General features: G+C 43.2%; 1 protein-coding gene across 4 annotated transcripts in view; it reads left to right on the top strand.

The window, feature by feature from the left end:
- Positions 1–20,701, top strand: part of TBCCD1 (TBCC domain containing 1) — a 510,277-nt gene that overhangs the window by 279,014 nt on the left and 210,562 nt on the right. For all 4 annotated transcript variants that reach the window (XR_004539667.1, XM_033946897.1, XM_033946899.1 and 1 more), the window contains one exon: positions 2,404–2,770. Coding sequence is in view for 3 of the 4 variants with exons in the window: in XM_033946897.1 (XP_033802788.1) it covers positions 2,404–2,770 (367 nt within the window). In the remaining variant the exon portion in view is untranslated. The remainder of the gene's footprint in view (positions 1–2,403; positions 2,771–20,701) is intronic.

A 20,701-nucleotide genomic window follows, 5' to 3' on the forward strand; every position in this document is an offset into this window, starting at 1 on the left:
TTCCGACTGTGCATCCAATCTTTCTTTCGCATCTAATATTTCTTTCACAATCCAGCCCCATCCCCTTTGGGTCTAGGTTTCTCTCTCTTTTCCCTCTTACCCTCCCCAGATCCAGTGTCAGTTCTCATTTGTACCTTTGTTCCAGGTTTCCCTCTCTCTCCCTCCTCTGTTATGATCTAAAATCTCCCTGTTCTTCCCCAGGGTCTCTCCCCCTCTGTCTGAACTTCCCATAGCCTTGCATTTGCTTCCTGTCTTTCCCCTGTCGTCCAGGTCTTTCTCTCTCTAGTCTTTCTAATCTGCTTACAACCCCCCTCCCCCCCCACACTTTCTCTGCCTCTTTCTCACCTTCCTCCCTCCCTCCTTCCCTCCCAGCAGATTTTAGCTTATCTCTCTCCTCCTTTTCTCCTCTCAGATCTGGTATCTGTCTCCTTCCTCTTTTCTTCCTCCCAGGTTTGGTATCTGTCTCCTCCCTTTCCCTCCTGCTCAGGCATCTCTCTCTCCGCTCCCTTCCTCCTGTTCTTCCTTCTCAATTTATTTTCTGCCTATGTCTAAATTCTTTCTTACTATTCAGTCCTCAATTTCCCTCTTTCATTGTGTCTACCTAAAGCTTGCCACCTCTTTCCCTCACCCCTTCCAGTATCTAACTCTATCTTCTTCCCTCAATCCAGCATGTGCCCTTTTTTCTTTTGCCTCCCCACTTCCTTCCAGTGTCTGCTCCCCCTCTCCCCCACTTCCATTCAGTCTGCCCCCCTCTCCCCACACTTCCATTCAGTGTCTGTCCCTCCTCTCCCCACATTTCCATTCCACATCTGTCCCTCCTCTCCCCCACACTTCCATTCAGCGTCTGTCCCTTCTCTCTTCCACACTTCCATTCAGTGTCTGTCCCCCTCCCTACCCCTTCCATCTACTGTTCACCCTCTGTCTCTCCCCTTCCATTCTCTGCCCTCTCTGCCCTTTCCATCCAGTGCCCGCCCTCTCTCTCTCTTCCATATGGTATCTTCCCTCTTTCTACATGATTCATTTCAGCTTCCCCCTCTCCATTTTTCTGTTTCCCTAAGCTTTGGAATCTCTCTCTTCTCCTTTCCTTCCTTCCTTCCTTCCCACTCCACCCCATGGTCTGACGTCTCTATCTTCTCCCCTCCCCCCCCCCATGCCCTGGCATCTATCTCCCTCCTTTCCCTCTGGTCTGACATTTGTTTCCTCTCTTCCCCCCCCATTCTCTGGCATCTCTCCCTCCCCCTCCTTGGTCTGGTATCTCCTATCCTTTCCCTCCCTCCCTCCCATGGACTTGGCATCTCTCGTTCCTCTTCCTTTTCCTTCTCTCTCTTTTTGTGTCCAGCATCTCCCACCTGCCTTCCTACTCCTCATGTCTGGGTTTTTTTCCTTCACCCTACAACCTTCATGTCCAGCATCTTCCTGTGTTCCTTTTTTTCTTCCTTATCTGATTTAGCAGCTTTCTCCCCTTTCCTGAGCCAGCCAACCCACCATCTTCTCACATCCTATTCCAGTACTTCCCCTCTTTACCCACAGGGAATCAGCCCTTAGCTTAATTTAGTGTTCTAGTGCTGCTGCCAGACTGGAGGCGATTCATAGCTGCCATCAGCCCTGCCTTCGGCTGCGCCGGTAATGCTAAACTGCACTGTAAAACCAAAGAGAGAAGCCACGGGACTTTCCCACTTGCCTGCATTGCTCGAAGTTCTGCCGCTCTCGATCCGCCCCTCAAAAACAGGAAGTTACTTCAGAGGGGGGCGGGATCAAGAGCGGCAGAACTTCGAGCGATGCAGGCAAGTGGGAAAGTCCTGCGGCTTCTCTCTTTGGTTTTACCGTGCAGTTTAGCATTACTGGCGCCTGGATCGCAGGGCCCCCTTGCCATCCCCGATTTTGGAGCCATAGGGAGGGAAGGAGGGAGGCAGGTTTTAGCGCAGTAGGGGAAGCGATCGCTGGTCCGTTGCCCCGCGCACAGCTTCAGGACGCTGTCCCTGAAAACGGGACATTTCGGCGTCCCGAAGCGGTGGGTTGGGACAACGGGATGGTCGGTCCCATAATGGGACTGTCCCATTGAAAACGGGACGTATGGTCACCTTAGGCATACTGTATGTCTTAGGCCCCTTTTGCCTGCCACAATATATATCAGATTTTAAAGTGAAGGAGCATTCTGCCCCCAAGGTCTCTAAATATTCCTTTGCAACATTCCTAACCCTTGTGGAACTAAGGTTTTAAAGTGGTGCTTCAGAACCGAATTCTAATCTCCCACATGATATCACAAAGCAGCCTAAAAATTTAAATTTTTTACAAGGTAAATTGTATTATCAGAATGCTATTGTGTCATATATCTAGGGACAAGGTTAAGAATATTATTACTTGTGCAATGTATTATTCTTAATTGCTGTTTTGATTTTGTAGAATTGGGATGATTACAATCACCTCTCCTTCATACTTACTCACTTGGCAGACCTTCTAGAGCTTCTGCTGGATCCAGATCAACTCACCATCTCGTGTCATTCAACCCACACCAGCTTGCTGCCTCTTGAGGCAATTCAGGCTCTGAGCTTCCTCATTGAAGGCATGGTGGACAAGAACAGGACAGTTTACCTACTCCATGATTTGGCACTGTGGAATCCTCTGCAAGCAAATAGTGGCTACTCAAAGATCTCCAAAACCTTCTCTCTTAACAAGCTACAGGCTTGGCTCAAGTACTCCCTTGTCTTGAACCCATTTGGAGTTTCAGCTTGCATCAAGTCTGGAAAGAAACTAGCATGGGCACAGCAAGGTACAACAAAGGAAACCTGTATAGTTCTTATAGTTTCACCAACCAGTATCTTTACAAATAGGAGTTTTCAAATGTCACATAGCTTGTTCTGTTTCTACCTTCCTTTACATATAGAAGTTGAGCAGATTAATTTACAGATAATGGTTAGGAAATTAAAACTTCTAATATTTTGGCTTATTGTTGCCTGATAGAAGCAAAACGTTCAGGTTATTTTTTTACTATTGTTTTTATTTATTTATTTATTTATAGTTTCTAGTGTGATGGATACGTTATTCCCAAACCTTTGGGTAGTCAATCTAATTCTGTGAGAATTCCTTGTTCTGCCTTCCATCTATGTGGGCTATCCTCCAACTCCCCAGTTGTCTCTCTACAAGCGAGATGGTAGGAGCCTGTCTTTTCTGCTTGTGTTTATTTTTCTGTTAAATTTGTTTTTTAATTACCGTTTGCAAGGCTTTTCGGTGCTGCAAATGATCCCAATCTTAGGACATTTCTTGCAGCAACAGAGCACAGACTCTAAGGTGATCTAAAGCAGTGTTTTTCAACCGCTGTTCCGCGGCACACTAGTGTGCCGCGAGATGTTGCCTGGTGTGCCGTACGGTCAGGGCCGCCATCAGGGCAGTACCACCAGTCTAGGGAGAGGGGCGGTCCGCCCCACGTGGACAGGAGAGAGCTGGACGGGGGACCCGCAGAGTTCAATACATCTCGAGCCACGAGGCTCGTCTTCTGTTCCTGCCTGCCCTGCAGCTAACATATAGCCGATCGCAAGCGTTCCCCGATGTCAGCGCTGACGTCGGAGGGAGGGCTTAAGCAAAGCCTGCCCTCCGACGTCAGCGCTGACGTCGGAGAATACTTCCGTTCGGCTATTTGTATGCGGCAGGGCAGACAGGAAGCAGAAGACAAGCCTCGCGGCTTGAGCTTCGTTTTGCTGAGAAAGTTGCAAAGATGGGCTGGGAGGCAAACACGGAACACAAAAGAGGGGAGGGAGTGCGTTTTGGACACAAGGCATGAACTTGGGAGAGAGGAAGGGAGGGAAAGAGATGCTGAGGTGGGGGAGGGAATGGGTTTTTGCACACAGAAGAAATGGACTTGGGAGAGAGGAAGGGAGGGAAAGAGATGCTGAGGTGGGGGAGGGAATGCGTTTTTGGACACAGAAGAAATGGACTTGGGAGAGAGGAAGGGAGGGAAAGAGATGCTGAGGTGGGGGAGGGAATGCGTTTTTGGACACAGAAGAAATGGACTTGGGAGAGAGGAAGGGAGGGAAAGAGATGCTGAGGTGGGGGAGGGAATGAGTGTTTGGACACAGAAGGCATGGACTTTGGAGAGAGGAAGGGAGGGAAAGAGATGGTTGTGTACACGGGGAATAGAAGAAAGGATAATTTTTGGTCATAGGGAGGGAGTGAGGTACAGATAGTGGCATACCAGGGTGGGGTCTGCCCCACCCTGGGTTTACGTCCCAAGGGGGTGCACAGCTGGCCACCCTCCAGTGTTGTCCCTAGGCCGGCAAACTGCGGCTCTTTAGCCACTTGAGTGCCACCGCCGCCAACGGTGATGTTGGCGGTGGCAGCATTATAAAATACTTTCTTTGTGTTTATTTGATTCCTATTCAAGAGAATTACTTTATATATAGTCAATATAGGCACAGAGTTAAATTTTTTAACATTTTCTAATGGTGGTGTGCCTCGTGATTTTTTTCATGAAACAAGTGTGCCTTTGCCCAAAAAAGGTTGAAAAACACTGATCTAAAGCCATGGCAAAGCTACATCTGATGGATGCTGAATTTAACCAATTCTTTGTTTCACTGGAAGTGGATTACCTAGTGGGAGAGGTTACCAAGCATACCTTCTGTCCCAGTGAAGGTGGTCTGGTATTAAATGATGCCTAGGACCGCAGGCTAGATTTTATTCTTAAGCAGGTATTTGAAGCTGCAGCCTCTGGTTTAAAAGCAGCTGCAGTGGTGTCTTTTGTTGCCCATGCTTGCCACTCCAATTTACGATGTGATCCAAAGGCAATGGCTGGGAGGGATTACCAATTTCAAATGTCTAGAGTAGATTATGTAGCTGATGCTCTGTATGATCTTTTCAGATTCATGACCAAAATGTCTACTTATTCCATTTCTGCCTGCAGGATGTTGTGGATCAGACAGTGGGCGTGGTACTTCTCCTTCAAAGCGACCTTGAGTAAATTACCCTTTAGAGCAGTGTTCTTCAACCTTTTTACACCCGTGGACAGGCAGAAATAAAAGAATTATTTTGTGGACCGGCAAACTAATAGGACTAAAATTTAAAAACCCTGTTTACGCTCCATCTCCGCGAGCTCGGTCCCCGCAAACCATCTGATCCCATCTGCACAAGCCGCAATTATGATTGTATATTGAACATATTTTATTAAAGTATAAAAAGAAACAATATTCTGAACAATTGTGATTTTATAAATACAAATATACAGAGCACGAACCAACAAAACCCCTGTCTCCCCTCCCCTTCACATATATCCCCTCTACTATCAAGAAAACTGAACAAGCCAATTTCATAGAAATATCATGCTAACAGAATACTGCAGTCCCCAGTTATGTCTCTAGCAGGATATATATTTCAAATCTGATATATTCTAATCACAAAATAGAAATAAAATTATTTGTTTCTACCTTTTGTTGTCTCTGGTTTCTGCTTTCATCTTCTTTTCACTCTCTTCCTTCCAGCATCTGCCCTCTCTGTCTCTTCAATCCAGCATCTGCCCCTTCCATCTACTGTCTGACCTCTCCCCCTTCCATATGGTTTTTGTCTTCTTTCTATGCCCCTCTCCCCTTTCCATCCAGCCTATGCCCCTCTCTCCTTTTTACACAGTTCACTCCAGCTTCACTGCTCTCTTCATTTTTATCTCTCCTACACCAGATCTAGCATCTTTGTCCCTCTCAATTTCTCTGCTGACCCCTTTCCCATCTCATTCCTATCTCTCCCCTTCCCTTCCTCTAATCTCCCTGCAAGCTGTTTCCTTCCTTTTTTCTCCTCCCCCTGTCCAGCAGTAACTCTCTTCCTTTTCCTTTCCCTCCTCCCCTCCCAGCAGCATCTCTCCTTCTCCCTCCCTCCAGGTCTAGTAGCAGCTGTCCCTTTTCCCCCCTTGCCCAGCAGCTTCCCAGACTCCTTTCCCTCCTCCCCTCCCAGCAGCATCTCTCCTTCTCCCTCTCCAGGTCCAGTAGCAGCTGTCCCTTTTTCCCCCTTACCCAGCAGCTTCCCAGACTCCTTTCCCTCCCACCTCCCAGCAACATCTCTCCTCCCTATCCAGGTCCAGTAGCAGCTGTCCCTTTTTCCCCTTACCCAGCAACTTCCCAGACTCCTTTCCCTCCTCCCCTCCCAGCAGCATCTCTCCTTCTCCCTCTCCAGGTCCAGTAGCAGCTGTCCCTTTTTCCCCTTTACCTAGCAGCTTCCCATACTCCTTTCCCTCCCCCCTCCCAGCAGCATCTCTCCTTCTCCCTATCCAGGTCCTGTAGCAGCTGTCCCTTTTTCCCCTTGCCCAGCAGCTTCCCAGACTCCTTTCCCTCCTCCCCTCCAAAAGCATCTCTCCTTCTCCCTCTCCAGGTCCAGTAGCAGCTGTCCCTTTTCCCCCCTTGCCCAGCAGCTTCCCAGACTCCTTTCCCTCCTCCCTTCCCAGCAGCATCTCTCCTTCTCCCTCTCCAGGTCCAGTAGCAGCTGTCCCTTTTTTTTTTTCACCATGCACAGCAGCTTTCTCCCCTCCCAGCAACTCTCCTTACTTGCCAGCGCTGCGATTCAGTAAGGCATCCTCGGTTCCTTTGTTGGGTCGCACTGCCTCTGAGGAAAGCAGAAGTTGCATCATCAGAGGCGGCCCGACTCAGCAAAAGCTCCAAGGCTTCCTTCCTGAATCGCTGCGCTTGTAAGGAGAGCCGCTGGGAGGGAAGAAAGCACAGTCTGAGGCTCCCCATTATCTCTCCGGCCCTGCACTCCTCGATCTTGCCGGTCCTGTGCGGACCGGCAGGAAATTGAAGAAGTTGATCTCGCCAGTCCTGCGCGGACCGGCAGGAATTTTCTGTGGACCGGCACTGGTCCGCGGACCGGCGGTTGAAGAACTGTGCTTTAGAGCAGTGTTTTTCAACCTTTTTTGGGCAAAGGCACACTTGTTTCATGAAAAAAATCACGAGGCACACCACCATTAGAAAATGTTAAAAAATTTAACTCTCTGCCTATATTGATTATATATAAAGTAATTCTCTTGAATAGGAATCAAATAAACACAAAGAAAGTATTTTATAATTACTTTATTACGAAATAAAAATTATAAAAATTATAAAATACTTTATTCAGTGCGAAACCTGGGCCTGTTTGGCTGAACACAAAGCTGATATTCTGGCTGGAATCGAAGAAAGACACACACGTAGCTCTTCGTCAACAGCTCTCAGTCTCTCTCTGTATTTGGTTTTTATAGCATACAAAAATAGACAAATATACCCTCCATCCTTTTTATTAAACCACAATAGCAGTTTTTAGCACAGGGAGCTGCGCTGAATGTCCAGCGCTGCTCTTGACGCTCATAGGCTCCCTGCGCTAAAAACCACTATTGCGGTTTAGTAAAAGGTGACCATATTGTAAAATATAGACAGCAGATATAAATTCAGAACTGTGCATAGTAAGTGAAGGGAAGTTTCATCTCTGGGAATTTACCCAGTTAACTATTAAGTTATTTGGGCAAATTCCTTTGAAAACTGTGGTAATACTGCCTCCACTTTGCTAAATTTAAAATAAAATCATTTTTCCTACCTTGTCTGGTGATTTCTGGTTGCACTTTCTTCTTCTGACTGTGCATCCAATCTTTCTTCCCTTCTATCAGCCTGTATGCTTTCTCTCCTCCACACCTCATTCCCTCCCCCAACTTTTTCTTCCTCTCTCCCTGACCTTTCTTTCTTTTTTTTCTTCTTTCCTTCTGTTTCCCTGCCTGCCCCCTTTCTTTCTTTCTCCCTGCCGTTCCCCAAGCCACTGCCACTGCCGCTGCCATCAGGGAACAGGACCCACCAATGGATAACAGGCCCCAAAGCCGACGCCGACGCATGCTCTCCCTGCTTCGGGCCGATCAGTCTTCCTCTCCCCGACGTCAATTCTGCAATCGGAGAGGAAGTTCCGCCCAGCCAGGCAGCGATTGGCTGGCCCGAACTTCCTCTCCGACTGCAGAATTGACGTCGGGGAGAAGAAGACTTATCGGCTCGATAGATTAGATCGCCAAGACAAAGTGAGTCCTGGGTGATCGACTCACTTTGCCTTGGCGAGCTACTGGCGCCCCTGCCTCGGGCCCCCTGTGAGCTCCGGGCCCGGCGGCCCTGCGGCACACCAGGCAACATCTCGCGGCACACTAGTGTGCCGCGGAACAGTGGTTGAAAAACACTGCTTTAGAGGACTCTTGAGGGAAAGGCCTGGACAACCTTATGGCTAGTATGCCGGTTTGCAAACTGAAGACTTTACCAGACAACAGACCGCAAACCCCTAAGAGCAGTAATTTTCGGGCCTCAAAATGATATCGCCAGTTCTTGGGAAGGCCTCTGGGCCAGACAGCATTTCAGAGCTTGAGGAAAGATTTGGAGGGGCCAAGCACTCCCAATCTTCAGAATCATAGAAACATGATGGCAGATAAAGGCTAAATGGCCCATCTGCAGTAACCATTATCTCTTTCTCCGAGAAATCCCATGTGCCTATCCCAGGCCCTTTTGAATTCAGACACAGTCTCTGTCTCCACTATCTCTTCTGGGATACTGGTCCATGCATCTACCACCCTTTCTGTAAAAAAATATTTCCTTAGATTACTCCGGAGCCTATGACCTCTTAACTTCATCCTATGCCCTCTCATCACAAAGTTTCCTTTCAAATGAAAGAGACTCGACTCATGCACATTTACAGTACTTAAGTATTTAAACGTCGCTATCCAATCCATATCTCCCCTATCCTCCAAAGTATACAGATTGAGATCTTTAATTCTGTCCCCATACATCTTATGATGGAGACCACATACCATTTTATTAGCCTTCCTCTGGACCGACGCCATCCTTTTTATATCTTTTTGAAGGTGCGGCTTCCAGAATTGTACACAATATTCTAAATGAGGTCTCACCAAAGTCTTATTCAGGGGCATCGATACCTCCTTTTTCCTACTAGCCATACCTCTCCCTGTGCAATCTAGCATCCTTCTAGCTTCACCTTTTCAACCTGTTTGGCCACCTTAAGATCATCACATACAGTCACACCCAAGTCCTGCTCTTCTGTCGTGCACATAAGCTCTTAACTCCCTAATCTGTACCCAAGAAGCAATTATAATGCCAAACCATCAACTGAACTTCCATGCATCGGGGTGAGGTTATCAGTCTATTGGGAAGTGTGCTCGGAGATCACTACAGACCACTGGGTCCTGGATGTTATAAAGAAGGGGTACAAGCTCGAGTTCTTTCATTCCCTCCTGGACCTCTTTCTGGATTCTCCAGCTGGGAAGCAAGAAAAAGAGGTCAGAGTCAGTGCAGCGGTACAAAGATTGCTAGATCTGGAAGCCATAGAGCCTGTACCAGAGGAAGACTGGGGCTCCAGGAAATACTCAATATACTTCATAATGTCCAAAAGAAACTCAGAAGACTAGAGCAGATTCTAGCCCTCAAGGTAGTCAATGTGGTCCTTGAGATTCCACGTTTCCAAATGGAGACAGTTGTTAAATGCTTTGGTGGCACTAGTATTTCTCACCTTGCTGGACTTGACAGAGGCCTACCTGCACATTCCCATTTTTCCAGAGCACAGGACGTCATTGCAATTCCATGTAATGAAGCAACACTTCAGTTCATGATCACATAAGTAACACAGTTAAACAATGTTTTTTCAAATTACGTATGATACATTCGAGTTCAAAATTTCTTGAGCCTAAATCGATCAATATATTAATCCACTCTCTGGTCATCGCCAAGCTCGACTACTGCAACTCTTTATTAATTAATATTACGCAAAAGGAAATAAATGCCTTCAAGTTATATAAAATACTGCGGTTAAACTCATATACAATGGGAAAAAATTTGATCATGTCACCCCCTTATTGATTAACTCCCACTGGCTCCCAATCAGCCATCGTATTACTTATAAAATATTACTTCTAACATACAAAACCTTAACTTTTAAAGAACCTCTTTTTAGCAACCGAATGCTTATCCCCCACAACACTTCCCGACCTCTTCGTTCGACAGCTCAGTACCTCCTAACTGTCCCTTCCTTAAAAATCATTGGTACTAGAAGACATGATATGTTCTCAGAAATGGCCCCCCAATTATGGAACGCTCTTCCCCAACATTTCAGAGAAGAAAAAGACCTCGGTCAATTCAAAAAACTACTAAAAAGCTATCTTTTTAAAGATGCATTCAATCTCTAGCTTTTTTCTATTAGATGCAGATACTAGGGCTCAGTTCTATTACCCCAGCCTATTGTTTCATTCTTTGTTTTGTTTCTTTTCTTAAGCTGTGATGATGTAACTTTATCCTTTTCTCCTTCACGTTTCGTGTATGTCTCAATAGTGTTAGTTTTAAGTTATTGTGATTACTTATGTAAACCTGTTTTATGAAATTGTAAATCGCTTAGTAACTGGAATAAGCGATTCATCAAATATAAATAAAAACCTGAAACTTTAAGCTGGTCATGGTACCACAAACCTTCATCAAGGTGATGGTTGTAGTTGTAGCACACCTGCGTATCTGGATGAGTAGCTGATAAGAACCCAGTTCAAAGGCATAACAGGTGTGCAGAGTGTGATTCATCTACTGTAGAGGTTGGGCTAGATGGTCAACTTTCGAAAAAGCCACCTGGAACCAACACAGAACTTGGAGTGTGTGGGAATCTTGTTCGACACAAGGGGAGAACAAGGTGTTCCTCCTGGAAGCCCACAGAGAGAAGCTCCTGCGTCAGATATGGGAGTTTTAGAGTGAGACAGCTTCGACAGCCTGGAATTATTTGCAGATGCTGGGATCAATGACAGCAACCATGGATGTGGTTCTCTGTACGTCCACTCCAGAATGCGCTCTTCCGATGGTGCCCACAGAGGGATGCGTTGCAACAGCAGCTACCTGGTACAGCAGAAGCATGTCATAGTTTAGCCTACTGGTTGGAATTAGAGAATGACACGGTGACGGTTTACCCGCGGGCACCGCATTTAAGCCGCGGGTCAGCGCCGAAAACGGGGAAGAAAACTAGCAGTCGCTGCGGTGACGGGGACAAGGCCATTCACCGACCGCGGAAACGGTGAACAGGTTTGTCCCCGCGGGCCAATGTACCCCCTTCTAGGAACCGCTATTTACCCGTGTTTCACCGTGCTCCTCATTTGTCAGATCAACCCTTCCTGCCAATCGCAGCAGAAGGGTACCCAACCCCTCCTGCCGGTCCTCCCAATGGCCTCCCCTAAGATCGCCGGCAGGAGGGTACCCAACCCCTCCTGCTGGACCCCCCCCCCCCAACGAACCCCCCCACCCCGGAGCCCCCTTAGTCTTACTTTCCAAGTTGGACCGGACAGCTCCTCGCTCGTCTGGCCAGCAGGCCTGCCTCCGTCCAAATGGCCTCCCCTAAGATCGCCGGCAGGAGGGTACCCAACCCCTCCTGCTGGACCCCCCCCCCCCCCAACGAACCCTCCCACCCCGGAACCCCCTTAGTCTTACTTTCCAAGTTGGACCGGACAGCTCCTCGCTCGTCTGGCCAGCAGGCCTGCCTCCGTCCAAATGAGGCGGGCCCGCCCCTCCCCTCCCCTGCCTAACCCACAGGATCCTAGGGCCTGATTGGCCCAAGCACCTAAGGCCCCTCCTATAGCGGGAGTGGCTTTAGGTGCCTAGACCAATCAGGCCCTAGGATCATGTGGGTTGGGCAGGGTAGGGGCGGGCCCGCCTCATTTGGACGGAGGCAAGCCTGCTGGCCATACGTGTGAGGAGCCGTCCGGTCCAACTTGGAAAGTAAGACTAAGGGGGTTCCGGGGTGGGAGGGTTCGTTGGGGGGGGGGGGTCCAGCAGGAGGGGTTGGGTACCCTCCTGCTGGCGATCTTAGGGGAGGCCATTGGGAGGACCGGCAGGAGGGGTTGGGTACCCTTCTGCTGCGATTGTCGGGAGGGCCGTTGGGGGGGTCTACAGGAGGGGTTGGGTGCCCTCCTGCCGTGATCGCTGGGGGGAGGGGAGACTTGCAGCCGTAGCCGCGGTCACTATGCTAATCACGGCAGGGAGATCTTTGCCGCGATTAGGTACAGCGGCCGCGTCTACTTACCATATAGGCTAACATTGTAAGCATTTAAAGTACATGTCGTGTTTGTTTTTGCATTGCTAGCCCCAGGGGTGGTGGAAGATTAGTGATTGAAAAACTGTATGAAAAATAACTATTTTAAATTTAGTGATCAAAATGTGTCAGTTTTGAGAATTTATATTAATTAATTTTTTCTCTGCGTGTTTTGTTTTTGTATAGTTATTAACTAATATTTAACTAAGTTTTAAAGTTTTAAAGAATGTTTCCTTTATACGTAAATAAAGAAAAGTGAATGGGATTGCAGTGGCGGTGACGGGGCGGTGAATGGGGTGGCAGTGGCGGTGACGGGGCGGTGAAGAGGATGGTGAGACGGGGACGGGGCGGTGACGGGGATGGTGAGACGGGGACGGGGCGGTGACGGGGATGGTGAGACGGGGCGGGGCGGTGACGGGGACCAATTTTTTCACCGTGTCATTCTCTAGTTGGAATCTCAGTCTAACCAGAGGAGTTACCCTTCGCATCGCTGCATGGGTGATCCTGACAATAGATGCCAGCCTATACAGCTAGGAGTACACATTGCGAAGGGCCTCCGGTTCAGTGACACTAGCCCCTTTCTCATAGGAAGTGATCGATCAATCGCTTGGAACTTTGAGCTATCCACCTGATGCTTCAGGCATTTGGGAGCTCGCTGCAGAGCAAAGAGGTACAGGTTTTCTCAGATAATGCAATGGTGGTAGCCTATGTCAGTCACCAGGGGGACACCAAGAGGGCTTCTCTACGCTTGGAAATCCAGTTGCTGTTTCGATGGCCTTTTTCGATGACATCCGTCTTGGTGCTCTCGGCAGCACATGTGGAAGAAGTGGACAAGTGTGTAAGCAGATTTCCTCAGTTGGAAGCCTTCACCTACATTGTGAGTCAGTGGGGGCTCCCGGCTTACAAAAAAACATCTCTGTTCTTCAGTTGAAGATACGAGTCAGGAAGTGAAGGCCCAGATGCCCTGGTGCAACCTTCATCAATGGCAGGACTTCTTTATACTTTCCCTCCATGCCTCATGATAGGCAGACTTCTTCGCAGAATATGACTAGTCTAGCTCAGGTGACCATGGCCTGTCTGCTAAGGGACCAAGGTCTCAGACTTCCATGTCATTCACAACTGCTCATGCAATGTTAGGAATTATCAGGAAAAAATATTCTCTGTCCTCTGCTATATCATATTTCCTCTTCCTCCTCATAGAAAAAAGGGTAAGACTTACAGTCCCCTCATCCCCAGGGATCACTGTTCATATATAGAGAACCAAATAATCGATTCACTTCCCAACCAATCAAGATGATCTTTATTCAATGCAATCACTGCGGTGCTTTAATTCCAAGACACACTATTTGGAGACTTAAGGCTTGCCCCATTTCTTCAACTTGTTAGTATTAAACAGAAATTGAATACAATTAAAGCAGCTTTCATCACTCCACAAAATCATACCAAATTACCACCTCTACCTCAAAGAATAAAGCCACCCAGAAATAAATGAGTCACAGTAGGCTCAGGAAGACTGTGACATGTAACACAGAAACATCCACTTTCACAAATATTACCCCTACAGAATTCCTTCACTCCATTAGTCCACTGTGATACTCAAGAAAACACAAGTGAAGTGGGACTGCAACCAGTGAAGGTAACTCGAGAGAGAAAGCACACCATAGGCACAAATAAAAAAGACCAAAACAGAAAACTATTGCTGTTGGGGGATTCTATCATCAGATGCATTAATCTTGGAACACAGTAGAGGAGACCAAAATAGTGACACGTCTTCCAGGATCCTCAGCTACCAAGAGTTCCAGGCAAATACTGAGTATAATTAAGGAAGAAACTAAGGATTCTAACACTGATGCTGTTATCCATCTGGGAACAAATAACATGGCCAACAACTCCACACTTGCAGCGCAGAAAGCTTTTCGGGAGCTTAGTGAGAGCTTTAAACCTTTTGCAAAGACTAGCTTTTTCAGAAGTACTGCCTGCATATGGAAAGGGAGAGCAAAAAATAAAAAACACAAAGGACTTTAATAGATTTAATAGATGACTCAAAGCCTGGTGCCATCAAGAAGGCTTTAAGTACATAGGTGGATGGGGCAAGTATCCATTATTCATTACTTCAACGCTCCCCCCTCCTCATGTTCATCCCCTCCCCACTCTCTCCATTTCTTCTATACAATGTAACTTTTTCCCTTCACCCACAATTCCCTCACATTCCAGTATGTCAAGTCTTTGTCATTTATGTTTAATTTAAGATATTTCCATTCACATTCTACTACTATTAATTCTTTTTTAATCAGATTGTTAACCGGCCAGACAATTGTTTGATGGTCGGGATATTAAAAACCAATAAACTTGGAAACTTGGAAACTTGAAAGACATGGAAAGACAAGAGACTATATTGTAATGATAGGTTACATCTTAGTATAGCAGGAAAAAGAATCCTTGCTGAGAAATTTAGACAATATGTTTCAAGGAATTTAAACTAGAAGGTGGGGGTGGCGTATGTAGGAAATGCAATTATGGAGGCCACCCCCAGCTAAAGACAAGATGTGATGGTAGTATAGATAACAAAATAAACAATATTAGCAACTCACTTCTTAGCAATGTAACAGGAAGTGTAACTAAACATAAAACCTTGTGGTGGTGTCAAGCCCCACCACACACGCTTGGATTTAGTCCCCACAGACTGCCAATGAGATATGCGGGTTTCACAAAATAAATAGTCTTTTTTTTTTTTTTCTTTTTGCATTTTCAAAACCAAAAGTAATGTCTGGACTAAGAGAGTAAAAGCGGTAGTGTCAAAGTAAGATCTGTACGAAGTTTCCACAGGGTGTATGTAATAACTCTTCTGAACCATTGCATCTATCTGAGTTTTCATGGTAAAACATTGATCGAAAATAACTCCCAGAATTTTAATTATGGAGCTTATTTTAAATGATACTGTGTTTTAATCTTTATTGTTTGTTCAAAGTCAATCTTTTGTGCGGATACAAAAAAGAATTTAGTCTTTTCCTGATTTAGTTTCAGCTTAAATTCTTGCATCCAGAGTTCAATATTGACTCAATAACTTGAGTACTACTAGATAATGTGGTATCACATGGGATGACAATTGTGATATCATCAGCATAGCTGAATAGCCTCAAACCTAACTTACTCATCCAGTGACCCAAGGAAAGAAGATACACATTAAAGAGTGTAGGAGAAAGTGGACAGCCCTGCGGGACTCCACAAGGATTTTCCAAATTGTTGAAAGAATTTCCTTGAATTTGACTTTATAGTCTTGATTCTAAAAATCCTTTAAACCATGAGAATTCATTAAATTCATGAGAATTTAATGATCTACCAGATCAAAAGCGCTACTTAAATCAAATTGAAGCACCAGCTGAAGACTAGCTGCTTAAGTCTCCATCAATGACCTCACACAATAACCCAATTTACTGTATAATTAATACATTTATTAGTAATCAATAATAGTCAGCTTACAAAAGATAAGTCTCAGCCAATTGAGTTAACAGAGCATATACAGAATGCTGGCTTCCGTATACCTGGTGTCTGTTCTGATAATATACTAGTAAAACTGACCTTTTATATATTCTTAACAACCTAAGACCACGTTAGTACATTTTACGTTCTTGATTTCTATTGGATATTCATAATTTTCATTTCATTATCACTTCATTAATTGGTCAACACATCTACTTTCTGAGTCATATTGAAGTGTGATGTTTTATTGCCAAATGACTCTTAATTTCCCTCAGAGCAACAAAAAGGAAGGAGGAGGTCCAACCTTATCTGCAGAAAAAACCAACCAGGAGCAAACAAAAACAAACTGCAGATGTGTACAAGATGCAGACGAAATTTATTGTGACAAATATAAATATATAAAAACCTTTTTACCAAACAGTGGACCCGACATGGTCCGTGTTTCGGACAAACCTTCGTCAGGGGTCCTATTGAGTACAAATATAATACGAAAATAATTATTTAAATCATAAAAACAATATAAAATGTCATTTATATATGGACAAAAGAATGTTGTTGTGTCATGCTCTTTAGGATTTGTGATGACATAAAAAAAAAGAAAAACAGTTGTATAAAAAGCTGCATGCCTGAGGATAAGTGAAAAGACAAACATTGAAAACACAGATATCTGCACAAGAGCAAGAAGAACCACATAAGTGACATGAAACAATTGGTTGCAAAAGAAACATGATCCAAAAGACTAAGAAAGAAAAGGGATAGAATACATACCAAAATGAAAAAGGTTTGAAAAAATGCCACAAAAATTGTAGAGTAAAATTTCATAAACCTAAAATACAGGCACAATGTTATATAAGATAATATCAATTATTGCGGATACATGAAATATTGCTTATCATAATTAGTGAAAACAAAATATATATAAACATCACATAGATACTGCGTAAATTGACTCACCATGACCATTAATGTTAATCATAAGGATAGATATAACATGTATACATAAAATTTACTTAAAATGAATACTGGAAAAAATGTATATATATATATATATATATATATATATAAAATAAAGACCATAGTGCTAAAGGAAACCAAAGTTAAAAAATAATAAAATAATAAAAAATAGATCATATGACAGCCACAGTAGAAAGAATGAATGCAAACAGTTAAATCTTACATAGCATAAAAGGTGACATAACTTCAGAGAATTATTTTAAAAAACGCAATGTTGTGGTATCATAACCTTAATTTGCTGCACTGTAAATAACCACTGCCTTTAAAATCATCTGATCTGTCAACTGAATGTTAAAAACGTTTGTTGGAACTCATCATGTGATGCAGACTTGGGCCATATAAACCGTATCAAACTTAACTATAAAAACAACATAATTGTGCAGCTTATAGCCCAGCTGATTATGGCTCAGAGGCACATAAAAAAACGGCAAAATTAGTGTAAAAATTTGGAGTCATAAACAAGGGTTTAAAGTAAAAAAAAATGCAGAGGTTAAAACCAACAGATTAGGCAGTGAAGAAAACAACGATGTGGCAAAAAAGCATGAAGAGGCATCTAGACAGTCACAGTTAGACAACATAACTATGTAAAGAGAGGGCTCCAAGGAATTGTATGAAATATATATATATATTAAAACGCGATAAAAAAGCAACGGTGACTATTAAAGCCAAAAAAGAGGGAAGTAAAACTTACCAAAAGGCCCGATGCGCCGAGAATCGCCAACTACTGTAAAGCGTCTCACGAAGTGAAAAGTGTAGTAAAGGATACAGTAAAAATAGGCAAACAAAAGACGGAAAGGAACAGTGCTGTGGTCGTAAAAAATATATAACTGTAGTACAATGGATTCTTAGCACACATAGGGATAGGAAGGCAAAAGAGCCAATCAAACGGCAGATGGCTCAAAAAATTTTTGATTGATGTGTAACTAAACCAATGAAAACATTGATGGGCATGTTTGAAAAACACAGTGTGTTTAGGATAAAGAGCCAATCAAACGGCAGAAGGCTCAAAAAAAGTAGTGATTGATGTGCAACTAAACCAATGAGATCATTAATGGGCGTGTTTGGAAGACACTGTGTTTAGGATAAACGAGAGAAAACAGACATTGATAAACAAAGGGGGAGAGAGCTTAACCAGTCTATTAAAATAAAAGTATGACATATTACTTATATAAAAAAAGGCAGTAGATATTGCTTGTAAACCAATGTTTAAGAAAAAAAGAGAGAGAAATACCTAAGCAAAAACAAAAACTGACAATGCTTACAAAATGAGCCAATATGAGAAGTGAACATGTGATTGCACAAAAATAACTAAAATATGCATAAAATATCTGATAAAACAATGAGGTAAGAAAAGGTAAAAATACAATAAATTCGCATATAAATGTATGAGTAGGTGAGAGCAATAAAATTTGAGAGATAAACATATGTACACATAAAGTATGAAACAAATAGGTTAAAACATAATAATATATGAATATGTATGAAAATAAAATCAATAATATATGATAATAAATAAGCAATAAAGTCATAAGAAGGGACGATAATCTATTTCTAAATTTAAACCGGCTGGTGTAATGGTGTCCAGATCAAAAATGGTCCTCTGTTCTGCACGAAGCAAGACATTGTCGATGTCTCCACCTCTCCAATTGTTTTTAAAGGTTTTAAATACAATAAAGCGTAGTTCATCAATGGTGTGGTTTAGTTCTTTCCAATGTTGGACCAAGGGTGCTGTTGAAACCTCTCTCAAAATGCAACTTCTATGTTCGATGATTCTCGTTTTAATCTTCCTCTTAGTTTTACCAACATAGAGTAGTTTGCATGGACAAATGATGATGTAGATGACGTGCTGAGTATTACAATTACTGCTAAAATTTAAACGATACATCTTGCCTGTACGTGGGTGTTTAAAAAAAGAAGCCTGTAAGGAATGTTTACATACTGAACATGATGTACATGGCCGATGTCCTGTATGTTGACACTGAACTGTCCTTGCTGTAGGAAGCGCAGATGGCACTAGTGATTCTGCCCATATGTTCAACATCCTGGACAATTTTGATGGAGACCTTGAAGATATCATTCTCGTCACGTTAGACATTGAATCATTATATACTAACATTCCCCAAATGGAGGCGATCAGTATTATTGAAAAAACATTGGCCAATAGGAATTCTTCTGAACGCATACCAAATAGATTGATTATAACTGCAGCAACCATGGCTCTTACACAAAATTATTTTTGTTTTTTAGGTCAATTTTATTTACAGATCAAGGAGACAGCCATGGGAGCGTCTATGGCTCCCGATATTGCTAACCTATATGTGGCAGACTTTGAAGAAAAATACCTCACCACACACGAATATCAAAATGAGGTCAGACTTTATAAAAGATATATAGATGACATCTTCATTTTATGGAAAGGAAGCATTTCTAAACTCCATTCATTTTTAGAATGGCTAAATATGTGTGATTGCAATTTAAAGTTTAAAATGGAATTCAATGCACAACACATATCTATTTTGGACATTTCTATTTTAAAAACCCGTTATGGCTTTTAGACTTCCATATACAAAAAACCTACCGATAAGAACAACTATCTACATTATTCAAGCTTTCACCAACATACCTTGAAAAAGAACCTTCCATATAGCCAATTTCTTAGATTAAAAAGACTACACAAGATGAATTTGAGAGGCAAGCCCCACATATGGCTAATAGATTCGTTCAAAGAGGCTATCCATTGAATGAAGTCTCCCAATGCTATCATCGATCTCAGTCACAACATTGCAAGGACTTACTTCAGACAGGAAATAAAATACATAAAGCACCTGATTTCACTTGTGTTTTAAAACATTCACACCTTTCTGGAGAAGTGAAACGCATTATTAAAGCCCACTGGCAGATTTTAGAATTGCATCAGTGTTTCAGAGACAAGACACCTATGATTGCTTTATCTCGTAACTCTAACCTCAAAGATAAACTAGTGCCATCTGCGCTTCCTACAGCAAGGACAGTTCAGTGTCAACATACAGGACATCGGCCATGTACATCATGTTCAGTATGTAAACATTCCTTACAGGCTTCTTTTTTTAAACACCCACGTACAGGCAAGATGTATCGTTTAAATTTTAGCAGTAATTGTAATACTCAGCACATCATCTACATCATCATTTGTCCATGCAAACTACTCTATGTTGGTAAAACTAAGAGGAAGATTAAAACGAGAATCATCGAACATAGAAGTTGCATTTTGAGAGAGGTTTCAACAGCACCCTTGGTCCAACATTGGAAAGAACTAAACCACACCATTGAAGAACTATGCTTTATTGTATTTAAAACCTTTAAAAACAATTGGAGAGGTGGAGACATCGACAATGTCTTGCTTCGTGCAGAACAGAGGACCGTTTTTGATCTGAACACCATTACACCAGCCGGTTTAAATTTAGAAATAGATTATCGTCCCTTCTTATGACTTTATTGCTTATTTATTATCATATATTATTGATTTTATTTTCATACATATTCATATATTATTATGTTTTAACCTATTTGTTTCATACTTCATGTGTACATATGTTTATCTCTCAAATTTTATTGCTGTCACCTACTCATACATTTATATGCAAATTTATTGTATTTTTACCTTTTCTTACCTCATTGTTTTATCAGATATTTTATGCATATTTTAGTTATTTTTGTGCAATCACATGTTCACTTCTCATATTGGCTCATTTTGTAAGCATTGTCAGTTTTTTTTTTTTTGCTTAGGTATTTCTCTCTTTTTTTCTTAAACATTGGTTTACAAGCAATGTCTACTGCCTTTTTTTATATAAGTAATATGTCATACTTTTATTTTAATAGACTGGTTAAGCTCTCTCCCCCTTTGTTTATCAATGTCTGTTTTCTCTCGTTTATCCTAAACACACTGTGTCTTCCAAACACGCCCATCAATGATCTCATTGGTTTAGTTGCACATCTAATTTAATAGGGCACACGTGATATATAAGGCCCTTGTGTTCACATGCTGTGGAAGTGGGACATAATGTTTGTGGGACATTAGGGGGTATGTGATTTCAGAGCAGGTTTTGGTTTGGTAAATACATGGAGTGCATGAGGGCAAAGTTATAGGGGCGGATGGGAGCAGCTGTGGCAAAGGGGTAATGCAAGA

This window comes from Geotrypetes seraphini, chromosome 5 (genome assembly GCF_902459505.1).
Source record: "Geotrypetes seraphini chromosome 5, aGeoSer1.1, whole genome shotgun sequence".
Lineage (NCBI taxonomy): Eukaryota > Metazoa > Chordata > Amphibia > Gymnophiona > Dermophiidae > Geotrypetes > Geotrypetes seraphini.